We start from the raw sequence: 12,678 nt of genomic DNA on the forward strand, positions 1-12,678 counted from the left end.
GGCTTTTGCAGCACCTGCTCCAGAAGGACCAGATGTAGAGGTCCTTCTTTTCGTAGAAGAGTCAGTTTTGTATTGTCTGCCAGATCTCAAAGTTTTTTCCTGTGACTCTCCTTTGTCTTGATCATTTGCCATGCCACTATCTTACAGTCAAGGTCATTCCCACATTCCAAATTCTCTTTTCCCAGCAATTCAGCAAGCTAAACTTCAGTTGTTGCTGAAACTAACCAGTTCTCCTCCAGGGGGTGAAAAGTCTGCTGTTGTCTAAATCGTTTTAAAATGGAGGTATTCTTATATAAAAAGATAGTCCCACACAGTTCCCAATTCTTGCATAGGCTCACAGTATTAGACTCTACAAAATTGAAACAAAGTTCTATAGTCCCAGGGAAAGTGTATCTTTTCAAATTCAGTAGCAAAAGTCTATCATTACTTTGTTACTTTCACTCTTGACAATCTACAGCCGGCTTCCCTTCTCCGGCAGTCCGTCCCAGAGTCAAGGTACAGCGGTATAAATATAGTCCCTTTTTTCCCTTTTTTACAGCAGGCAGTTTAAATTCAGTTTCTTCCTTTCCCCCCACTCCTGCCCGCGGGGGGAGGGTCTCAGTTTCTTAAACGAAGGATCACTTATTCCAAAAAGAAGCTTCAAAGTTAAGGCTTACCAGTTCTTTGCTTTGATGTTACTGCAGAGCATAGGCGCCGACTCCATGGGGCCTGAGGGGGCCCGAGCCCCCTCAAAAATTCGTTTGGGGGGGCTCTGCCCCCCCAATAATTTAAGAAAATTATTACCGTATTTTTCCCTCAAAAAGAGGAAGCGGCTGCCTTCCTGCATTCTGCCTCAGGGTCTTACTGCCCACCCTCCTCTGTTTCCTTGCTGTGTTTGCTCAAACGGAACAAAGAGCAGGGAAAGCCCCTCCCCTCCAGGCAAGCAGGCAGGAGGGAGAGAGAGAGAGAGCGTGCGAGCTGGCTGGCTTGGGTGGGTAGGTGAGGGAAAACTTTTGCCTTCCTTTCCTCCTTGCCGTTATACCCCTCCCCTGCATTCTTAGCCAGCTGCTTCTCTGCACACCCCTCTCGTGCTCCTTGTCCGTTCTGTGTTTTTCCTTCCCTCCCCACTTAAAATGTGGTTTAAAAGCATGGATCCACATGGATCCTCAGGATCTTTGCATTGGGTCACCCCAAATTCACCAACAGATCACATAGCATGTCCATGGCTACAGCCTGCCTCCCAAAAATCACGCACCCACTGTTGCCTGGGGCTGCAGTGGTGCAAAAACGTGGTTAAAAAGCATGGATCCACATGGATCCTCAGGATCTTTGCATTGGGTCACCCCAAATTCACCATCAGATCACATAGCATGTCCATGGCTACAGCCTGCCCCCCCAAAATCACACACCCACTGTTGCCTGGGGCTGCAATGGTGCAAAAACGTGGTTACAAAACATGGATCCACAGGGATCCTCAGGATCTTTGCATTGGGTCACCCCAAATTCACCATCAGATCACATAGCATGTCCATGGCTACAGCCTGCCCCCCCAAAAATCACGCACCCACTGTTGCCTGGGGCTGCAATGGTGCAAAAACGTGGTTACAAAGCATGGATCCACAGGGATTCTCAGGATTTTTGCATTGGGTCACCCCAAATTCACCATCAGATCACATGTCTGTGGCCACAGCATGAAGCACAAAAATGATACATCATTAATATTCACCGCCCACGGCGGCAGCCAATCGGCTGCCGCAAAGGGCAGGCCCTCACAGGTTCACTTAAGGTCGGGGCAGCCCGGGGCTCGCCCCTTTCGTTCCCCCAGCAGCAGCGGTTTGGAGGTCTTGGGCCCCCCCAATATTTTTTATAAGTCGGTATGGGCCCCCCCAATATTTTTTATAAGTCGGCGCCCCTGCTGCAGAGCGGAAAGGCAGACTTCCTTTTTAGTCCTTTCCCGTCTCGGTTTCCAGATTCAAGAAATTTAAGTCCCAAATTGTTTCTTAGGTCTTTGTCCTACTCACGGGTGATAGTGTCTTTGTTCCCAAATTTGAAGGAATAAATCAGCGCTCTCCATCAATGGTGACACGGCTTCGCTTCGCAGGCTGGGTACAAGCGACTCTCAGCACCGCGCCACTCACCCGCTGCCGTTCCAAAGCCTTTAAAAAGGCTCCTTCACGGCTTCGGGGGGGCGCAAAGGTGCCCACCGAGTCTCCGGCTTACAGGCTTCGTGCCTGTAATTTTTGGGGGTCCCCGCTTCGCCGTAGCTGCGGGACCCGAGCCTACAAAGCAGATCTCCCTCAGGAGCTCCAGGGGAAATCCGCCATTTAGTAGATTTTAAAAGTAGACAAACTTCTAAGGCCTCAGGGAGGAGGTGTGTCGTAATGCAAATAATTATCTGGAAAAGGCTCTATGTAGTCTTGATTCCATGATAAAAATGTTTGCATCCTTTTAATAAAATGATAAGTGGAAGAATGAATATGGGAATAGGCAGTAAGAGGGAGATACTGAGAGAGGAGTGAAGAAGCAGGGAGAAAAATGAGGGGTGTCGTGCCAGGTTAATAATATTTAACTGTAAAACTTTTGTATGTGACGGTTGCCTGTTCTGAATGTAACATTCCTTAATTAAATTTAGGTTTATATTTAATGATCTGTGTTCTGGTCTGGGTGGTTTAGAAGGAAGATAATCTCACACGCCCCCCCCCCACCGTTGTGATGGAGGCCTGAGAGTATATGCAAAGAGAGGATACAGATATTGTGATGCTCTCTGCAGGTGCAGAGGTGGGGGCCGGAAGTATCTAAGAAGGACTGAGGCGGGACTGAGGGGCTGACCTTAAGAACAGTCTGGGGACAGATTGCAAGCGACCCCAAAAACATGGCAAGCCTTATTTTAAGTTACACATTTTATGGTGAAATGCTTTCATTTATTATCATTGTGCATTGAATGCTCTGTGTTTTATGCCTTTGTGTGTTTACATGTGAGGTTCAAGCATCCTTTATGCTTGAAAACTGTTTTGGTAAAAATGAAGTGCCAGTAGTCATATCTTGATAAAAGTGCAACGAGTGACAGCACAAAACAACTAGCATAGGCAGCAGCAAAAATGGGTGGCACGATTCCTGACCAGTGAGAAGTGTCACACACAAAAAGCACTGAACCTGTGGTTAGCACAATAAAGGCTTTCAATCATAATCCTTCTAAGCTTTGAGATGCAACTGACTATGTGCTCAGGGATCAAGAGGAAAAATTGCATACTTTGCCTCATTTTTTATTGGGCGCTTGGTTGCTGCAGTATAAATTCTCTGATGGTAAGAGAATGTTTAGTTTCTACAGAAGAAGAAAAAACTAATAACAATAACAAAAAATTCACAGTTCTCACTGAAAATAGGACTTTTGCTAATGGGACCATGTGGGAAGGTGGTACTGTAGTGTGATAGTAACAGTCTGCAGAAGCAGCTATATCTTGATAAAACACACAAACACAAAATATTGCAGGAAATTTCATTCATCTTAAAGATTTTACATACCTGACATGGATTTGTAGTAAATAAAATACAAATGCAAATATTAAAATGCAAATAATTCATGCATTGTAGGGGGTTGTTACTAGATGACCTGGGGGTCCCTTCCAACTCTACAGTTCTGTGATTTGAGCTGAGCTGGTGGTCACTTGCAAGGGAAAATCCAGGGGCAGCAGGTGGAGTTGGTGCTCCAGAGCGAAGTCCCTGCTGAAGAAATTACAGGAGCTGCCCGAATCCAGCAGCCCCTTAACCTTGACTGGGTGCCCTTTCGGGAGTTCTAGCACCACTTCTATGGCTATAGCTGCCTTGGGAGGGTCAGGCTGGGGCACTTCTATTGGTTGCTGGCCTGGCTGCTGCCCCCACTGGTTGGCAGCCAGGCGTTGTCGTTTCCCTGCGCCTGCCCTTCCTCCCCCTTCTCCTCACAGCCAGCAGCCCCCACCATCCCTTGCCAGGCTTTTCTTTGAGGGCAGACCTTAGCAAAATGTCCTGGCCGCTGGCAGAGGAAACACTTCTTGGTAGTTTTCCAATCCTTCCCCTCCCTCTTGCGACCTTCACTGGAGTTTGAAACCTCGCACGCGCCCCATCAATTTCCATTGGCTCAGCCGCCTGGGAAAGCTGTCTCTGTATCTCAGGAATGCGGTAGTCATGGCAATGTTCCCCTCTCACTTTGCGTTTCTCCTGAGCCCGCGCTTCCTGCCGTACTCCAATCGCAAGCACAGCCTTGGTCAGCTCATCCATCGACTGTGGGCGGGGCACGCGGGACAACTCGTCTTTCACCGTTGGGGACAACCCAAACAACATCTGTATAGGTTCAGAGTCCAGATTCCAGATTCCAGCCGAGCAGGTGGATTAACATCGCAAAGTGCGACCAGTAGTCTCTAATGGACTGGCTCCCCTGCTTGCACCCCATCAGTTCCCGCCGAGTCACACTTTGCTCCATGTAAAGGGAATTGTGGTTGCTTGTGCGTAAGTGGCCGCTGCTTTTGCAACGTTCCATGGCTAAACTTTTCCCTGGCTGAACAGCACTTTCTCCGTGGCTGTGTCAATCACTGGCAGAATCCGTCAGTGGGCGTTTCCTGAACTTCTTCCAACATAAAAGCTGTTTGACACCAAGTCGCCGCCTAGCCTCCCTGCGCGGAAGCTTTCTGCGCAGAGTGGGTGTGGCCAGCGGAGGTCCTGGGCTCTCCCCGCTGGTCTCTGTGGAAGAGTCTTGGAGCCATCTCTCCGACGTGCCTTCCGGCTCTCTTTTCTTCCTGGTGTCACGCTGATCTCCTTCCTCCGATGAAGTGTTCCCTCTCTCCCGGCTGGGTCCTTCTCCTGCATAGCTAGGGAGCCTCACCTCCACTCTTGGCTCTGATGGCAGTTCCCTGACATCCACCTCCCCCCCAGGACCCCCCTCACCTCTGGCCTGTTCCTTTGGCCCAAATTCCTCTCTCCCCTCTGACGGTGATGCGGGGAATCCCCGGAAGGAGCTATCCCCATCCTCTGAAGATTCAAACATTGCTCTCCACCTGCTGCTATCTCTGCTTACGGGGTAATCTTCCCAATCCGATTCCTCTCCTTCTGATACCTCCCCCCTCCTCTTCGGAGGCCGGAAATCCCATAAACTCTTCTTCGTCTTCTGTGGTGCCAAATTGCTCCTCCCAGAACCTCGCTATTGGTTTGGGCTTCCTTGGGAACCTGCTGTGAAACCTCCCCCGGAGATACTCATCCCTGATGGTTTCCGCGGGAACCCACGTGTTTTCCGACTCGGGCTCCCCCTCCCAAGCCACCAAATACTCCACCTGTCTCCCTCGCCATCTTGAATCAAGTATTTCCGTGGCTTGACTACTGAGTTCCCTCTCCTCTACCTGTGGATGTGTGGGGACCTCTCTCTCTCTCCCTGGAAATTCCAGTCCCTCCCTGTATGGTGAGAGTAAAGATCTATGGAACACCGGGTATAGTTTCATGCTGGTTGGCAACTTGAGCCTAAATGCCACAGGATTAACCTGCTGTGTTACCTCGAAAGGTCCCAGCCGCCTTGGCCGCAACTTCTTGCAACCTCCCTTGAACGGTAACCCTTGGGTTGACAACCACAGCCCGTATGGTTTCCCCTTCCCTACGGTGCTTGTCTGCCTGCCTCTTGTACACTTCCTTGGCCCTTTCCAAGTTCATCTTAAGTTGTTGGTGTAAGGCCTCCATTTCCTCCACAAAATGCTCTGCCGCCGGTACACTCCACCTCTCCTCCCCCTCCCCTGGGAAGGCCCTGGGGTGACACCCATAATTGGCCATGAACGGGCTCATTCCCGTGGACACATGTTCAGCGTTATTATACGCAAATTCAGCCAGCGCTAGTTTCTCCACCCAATCGTTCTGCCTCTCGCTGACATAGCAGCGTAGGTATTGTTGGAGTATACTGTTCGCTCTTTCCGCTTGCCCGTTGGTCTCCGGGTGTCTGGCTGTCGAGAAGCTCACCTCGACTTGCAGCAAGCTCATGAACTTCCTCCAGAACCTGGAAGTAAATTGCCTTCCTCGGTTGGACAAAACCCTCAAGGGGGCGCCATGCAGCCTGAAGATGTGATCCACAAACGGCCTAGCAGTTTCCTCTGCCGTCACCGCATGTGAGCAAGCGATAAAATGGCACATTTTTGTTAACAGGTCTACAACAACCATGACGGCTGTTTTCCCCCTTGACTTGGGCAAATCGGTCATAAAATCTATGGATACCACCTCCCATGGTCTTCCCGGTGTGGGTAAGGGTTCCAGTAACCCTGCGGGTGCCGCCCTCTCCCCTTTCGCTCGTTGGCAGCGGTCGCAACCCCATACGTACTCCCGTACATCTTCCCTCACTCTTGGCCACCAGAACTGCCTGGTGACAAGCAACATGGTTTTGTGTTGACCGAAATGCCCCGCCGTCGCGTTATCATGTAGTTGTTTGAGTACCCTTCTCCTCAAGTCATCCCCTGGTACGTAGAGTGCTCCCCTGTAATACAGTACCCCTTCCTTCTCCTCAAAACCCCCATGGTTTTCCCCTTCACCCCTTAGTTCCCTGATTTTGGTTTGGGCAAACTCGTCGTCCCTCGTCAGCCCGGCTAGTTCTCGTCTCCCCACCAACACTCCCCCCCACACCCATCGGTTCTTGGGGATCACATGTTGGGCTTCTGGTGGTCCCTCTCCTTCTATGTACTCCGGCTTCCGGGAGAGGGCGTCTGCTCTGACGTTTTCCTCTTCCGGCATGTACCAAATCTCGAAGAAGAACTTGGAGAACTCCTGAGCCCATCGCACTTGTCGCTGGTTGAGCACCCGTGCAGTCCTCCAGTATTCCAGGTTCTTATGTCCGTGCACACCTGGATCTTGTGCTGCGCCCCTATTAACAAATGTCTCCAGCGTCGAAAAGCTTCATAAATTGCAAGCAGTTCCCGATCATACACCGTGTAGTTTTGCTCCGACTTGCTCAGCTTCCTCGAGAAAAAGGCGCACGGCCTCCAGCTGGACTGGTCTCCCGGCTGTAGCAGCACCGCCCCCATGGCTCGGTCTGACGCGTCTGTCTCCAGCCTCATTGGCTTCTGCAGATCCACGTGCAAGAGCTGCTCTTCCAAAGCGAACGCCCTCTTTAGCCTTTCAAAAGATTGCTGTGCCTCTTCTGTCCAGACGAACTTCCTTTTGCTACTGAGACAATCGGTGATGGGTGCGGTTAAGTGGGCGAAGTTCTTGATGAACCTCCAATAGAAATTCCCAAACCCCAGGAACCTCTGCACATCCTTCCGGGTCTTGGGGGTCTTCCATTCCAGAACCGCCTGCACCTTGCCTGGGTCCATAGCTAGGCCCTTGTCCTGTATCCCAGGAACTCGACCTCTCGGGCGTGGAATTGGCACTTCTCCAGTTTGACCCACAACTGGTGCTCCTGTAGCCTCTTTAGCACTTCCCGGACGTCTTTGACATGTTGCTCCTCGTTCTCCAAATAGATTAACACGTCATCTAAGAAGGCCACGCAATTCTTGTACAGCAGGGATCCCAACACGTGGTGCATGAAAGATTGAAAACAGGCTGAGCCTGATTGTAATCCAAAAGGCATAACTAAGTACTCAAAGGCCCCCAGAGGGGTGAACATGGTGGTTTTCCATTCATCCCCCTCCCTCATCCTAATCAAATTGTACGCTCCCCGGAGGTCCAGCTTGGTAAAAATCTTCCCCTTCCTCACCCTGGTTAAAATATCGTCAATCCTGGGCATTGGGAAGGTCACGGGTTCCGATACAAGGTTCAACGCCCTGAAATCTACGACCAATCTGGGCTGTTTAGTGTCTTTTTTGTCCACAAAGAACACCGGACTGCCTCCCACCGCCCTTGATTCTCTTATGAAACCTCTTTTCAGGTTCTTGTCAATAAACTCCCGCAACTCCTGCATCTCTCTGTCTGACATGGCATACAGTTTACCCACTGGCAGCTGAGCTCCTGGGAGTAGGTTGATTTGACAGTCAAAGGGCCTATGGGGGGGTAGTCTATCCGCTTCCTTCTCACTGAAGACCTCCTGCAGGTCAGCGTATTGCGGTGGTACCTTCCCCTTTTCCCCCACCGCCATCCCTGCCACCCTGGCTACGGCCATCCTCGGGGTCTCCCCCCCGTGACAGTGTTCCATGCAGTGAGCTGACCCAAAAGTAACTGTCCGCTGGTGCCATGCTACCACTGGATCATGTAGTGCCAGCCAGCTCATCCCCAGTACGATTGGTGGTCCTGCCAGTGTGGCTACGCGGAAGGCAATGGTTTCTGTGTGTCTGGAAACTCTCATTCTCATGGGGGGAATCTGGTGCGTCACTTCTCCTCCCAGGAGTTCTCTGCCATCAATGGTCGTTACTTGTAAGGGACTCTCTAGAGGCAGAAGGTGGAGCTGGTGCTCCAGTGCAAAATCCTTGCAAAAAAAATTGCAAGAACTGCCGGAATCCAGCAGTGCCTTCACCTTGATTTGGTGTCCATTAGGGAGTTCTAGTACCACCTCTATGGCTATGGCTGCTTGGGGGGGGTCTGGCTTGGGCACTTTTACTGGTTGCTGGCCTGGCTGCTGTGCCCACTGATCGGCAATTAAGCGTTGGCTTTTCCCTGCTCCTTATCCCCCTCCTCCTCACAGCCAGCAGCCCCCACCATTTCTTGCCATGCGTTCCTCTGAGGGCAGACCCTGGCAAAATGTCCTGGCTGTTGGCAGAGGAAACACTTCTTGGCTGTTTTCCCCTCCTTTCCCTCCTTCTTTCGAACTTCGCTGGAGTTTGAAACCCCCCCCGCGCGCGCTCCTCCAATCTCCATTGGTTCCACTGGCTGGGAAGGCTGCTCTGGTATTTCAGGAATGCGGTTGTCATGCCAACGCTCTCCCCTCCCTTCCCGCTTCTCTAGAGCGTGCGCTTATTGCCGTACTCCTATCGCAAGCACAGCTTTAGTCAGCTGATCCATCGATTGAGGGCGGGGCGCGCGGGAAAGTTCATCCTTCACCGAGGGGGATAAGTCTTCCTCAAAAAGCATTTGCACGGGTTCCGAACCCAGTTCCCACCCAAGTCTGTGGATCAGCATCGCAAAATGCGACCAGTACTCTCTAACTGACTGGCCCCCCTGCTTGCACGCCATCAGTTCCCTGCGCGTCACACTCTGTTCTACTTCACTTGAGAACATGGTATCCATGGCGCCAAAAAAATTCCTAATGTCCTTCAGGGCAGCATTCTGCGTTGCCATTAATGGCCGGATCCATTCTCTGGCCGCGTCCTGAAGGTGTCCGATAACATAAGCCACCCTCTCCCCGTCATCAGCAAAATCATCATACTGCAGTTCCAGCGCGTACTGTACCTCCGTCCTGAATGCATTATAATCTCTGGGGTTTTCCCCAAACTTGTGCACCTGTCCTGGTACCTTCCTTGTGATGGGGATGGGCTTTCCCTGGGCATCTTGAGTCCGCCTTTCATCTAGCCGCGCCGCTAACAGAGCCACCTGCCGTTCCAAATCACGGTTTCTCTCCTCCAGATTTGGCGCTGCCGCTGCTCCCTCTCCGGCGCCTGTTCCTCCTGTTTGACTCATGATGCTGCCTGTCCTATCCTTGTGCACAAGCAACGTCAAAGACTGACGGATTGCTGTAAAGGGAATTGGGGTTGCTTGTGCGTAAGTGGCCGCTGCTTTTGGCAACGTTACCTGGCTAAACTTTTCCCTGGCTGAACAGCACTTTCTCCGTGGCTGTGTCAGTCACTGGCAGAATCCATCAGTGGGCGTTTCCTGAACTTCTTCCAACATAAAAGCTGTTTGACACCAAGTCGCCGCCTAGCCTCCCTGCGCGGAAGCCTTCTGCGCAGAGTGGGTGTGGCCAGCGGAGGTCCTGGGCTCTCCCCGCTGGTCTCTGTGGAAGAGTCTTGGAGCCATCTCTCTGACGTCCCTTCCGGCTCTCTTTTCTTCCTGGTGTCACGCTGATCTCCTTCCTCCGATGAAATGTTCCCTCTGTCCCGGCTGGGCCCTTCTCCTGCATCGCTAGGGAGCCTCACCTCCACTCTTGGCTCCGATGGCAGTTCCCTGACACTCCACTTCGCTGGAATACATCGCATTCATTGCCTGGAAGAATTTCTTAAGGTCCTTCAAGGCATCATTTTGCGTCGCCATTAGGGGCCTGATCCATTCACGCGCCCCATCCTCCAGATGCCCCACAATGTAAGCTACCCTCTTCCCGTCATCAGCAAAGTCATTATGCTGCAGTTCCAAAGCGTACTCTTATTTCCGTTCGGAACGCATTGTAGTCCTGGGGTTTCCCACCAAACTTGTGTACCAGCCCCGGTACTTTCCTTGCGATGGGGGTGGGTCTGACCTGCGCATCCTGAGTCCGTCTTTCGTCCAGCCACGCCGTCAAGATAGCTACATGCTGTTCCAAGTCTCGATTTCTCTCTACCAGACTCAGCATCGCAGCTGGTTGCTCTGGCTCTCCGGCTGTCCCTGTTCGGCTCATCGTGCTGCCTCTCCGGGGCTGCGCACAAGCAACGTCAGTGACTGACAGATTGCTGTAATGGTTCTAGGGGTTGCTCGTGCGTAAGTTGTCGCCACACCTGGCTGGGTTACCTGGGTGAACCCTTTCTGTCCGGACAGCCACCCATCCGTGGCTGTCTCAATCGCTGGCAGAATCCGTCAGTGGGCGTTTCTTGAACTTCTTCCAGCAAAGAAGTTCTTTGACGCCGAGTCTCCTCCTACTCTCCCTGCACTGAAGCCTTCTGCGCAGGGAGGGTGTGGGCAGCGGAGGACCTGTGCTCTCCCCGCTGGTCTCCGGCGAGGAGTCCTGGAGCCCCCTCGCCAATTCCCCCATCTGCCCCCCTTCTCCACTGGTGTTATGCTATGCTGATTTCCTTCCCCAGCAGATGGGCTGCCTCTCTCCCTACTGGGACCCTCTCCGGCATCCCTCTGGAGCCTTCCCTCCGCCTCTGGCTCCGATGGCAGTTCCCTGACAAGTTGCAAGTATTGTCCCATACAAAGCATATACTGATGCTGATATACTGAAATACTCAATTTGTTCAAAGTGGTGTAGATTATACTAATCACTAACCTTGGGATAAAGGACCTTGAATGTTCCTTCCCTCATGCTATTCCCACAGAATGAACACTGAACCACATATCTAAACTACAATGATGGCAAGTAAACCTTGCATGTGAAAATAACTTTAGTTTGTTGGTTATCAAATAAAGCTTATATGTTGCCTTCAGGGGTTTTTTTCCCCAGCCGGAACTCATTTCCAGCACCTCTCAGTTGGGTACCATTGTCATTATAAGAGAACAAGGGAGGTGGTCGTGGTGAATTCCGGCACCTCTTTTTCTAGAAAAATAGCACTGGTTTCCATATTTAGATAATAATAAATAAGAATAATCTCTTAATAACTTTGCATATTCATTTCTCATATTGACTGTTTCTTAATGCAGATTTATGAAATGCATAACAGAAATGCAGTGGCCTTTGAATTTTGAACTACAAAAAGTCTATTACTAGGTTCTAGTCTCTTGGTTATTTTGTTTATCTCTTCTCTGTTTTATAAAATTCACATCATTCTGTAGCTGGTAGAGTACTGTACTTTTCTTGGATTTGATATCTGATGCCAGATTGTTTGTTGCATATCCTTAGAACTTTTTTTTGTTTTTGTTTTACCTCTGTGAATTCAGCCATTTGGTTCTGGCAACATAACCAATTTCAATCTAAACATCTTTATTACTAGGTACTGGAAAGCTTTAAAATAATGGATTATAGCTTGCTGCTGGGAATCCATATATTGGACTCTGCTGCAAAAGAGAGAGAGGGTGAAACTTCTCAAAACACATCGGATTCTAAACGCCCAGGAGGACAGAGAGTTCTCTATTCTACAGCGATGGAATCAATACAGGGTCCAGGAAAATCTGGGGACTGTGTCATCACAGAGAGTACCAACACGTAGGTCCCTAAAAATCTGTTCGCTTTTTATTTTATTTTTAATAAAGTTTTTTTATTAAAGATTTTCCTTGTTTACAAAAGCACATGCATTGTCTCTTTTTTCAGGTTATGTTTTCTACAGATCAGTTACATTTGTTGTGAGACATTGGTGTTATGTGCAGAATAGAGTTAGGAAGAAGAGAGGGGGTGGGATGGTAAAGCCTATGTTCTTTTGCTTAGTGTATGTGTGGGGTTTTGTATCAGCTTCACTTGAGTAGGTTCTCTTTCTATTTGCTTGTTATGTTTCCTTGGTGGTGAGAGAGGTTGGGGTGGCCTAGGGGTTGGATGGTTGCATTTGCTTGGCTGCAGTTGGATTTCTTTGTGCATGTGTGAGGGGGGCGTTGTTGGGTTAAGTTATCCATATGCTGTTGGTGGGTTTGTGGTGTTGTCTTGTTGGGCTGTGTATGTGATAAACGGGAGCTGTACCGGAGTGAAGGCATCCTCTTCTATTTCTCCCTGTGTCAGTTTCAGTCTGTTGGTTAGCTTTCCTAGGAAGGCTGTTTCCCCTAAAAATCTGTTCTTAAAACAAAAAAGAGTTAATGGCTATTTCTGAATCATTCCCTCATGTTCCAAATATTACATCTACAACGGGCTTTCAATTTGTGAATGATGGAAGGATAGATTTTAATCAAATATCTTTTGGAAAACCCAATGTCCTCCCACAGACCAGAAAATCCCAAAAAAAGAGATTGGTTTATCAGTTGTGTGCCCAAGAAAAGCAGAAAACCCAGGAACAACCT

The 12,678-nt window shown here is 50.0% G+C and overlaps 1 protein-coding gene across 4 annotated transcripts in view; it reads left to right on the forward strand.

The window, feature by feature from the left end:
• Positions 1-12,678, forward strand: part of PIP5K1B (phosphatidylinositol-4-phosphate 5-kinase type 1 beta) — a 125,893-nt gene that overhangs the window by 76,259 nt on the left and 36,956 nt on the right. For all 4 annotated transcript variants that reach the window (XM_081930643.1, XM_081930640.1, XM_081930642.1 and 1 more), the window contains one exon: positions 11,688-11,899. In XM_081930643.1, the coding sequence (XP_081786769.1) occupies positions 11,688-11,899 (212 nt within the window). The remainder of the gene's footprint in view (positions 1-11,687; positions 11,900-12,678) is intronic.

Source organism: Podarcis melisellensis (assembly GCF_964234715.1).
Source record: "Podarcis melisellensis genome assembly, chromosome: 11".
In the NCBI taxonomy this organism is placed as follows: domain Eukaryota; kingdom Metazoa; phylum Chordata; class Lepidosauria; order Squamata; family Lacertidae; genus Podarcis; species Podarcis melisellensis.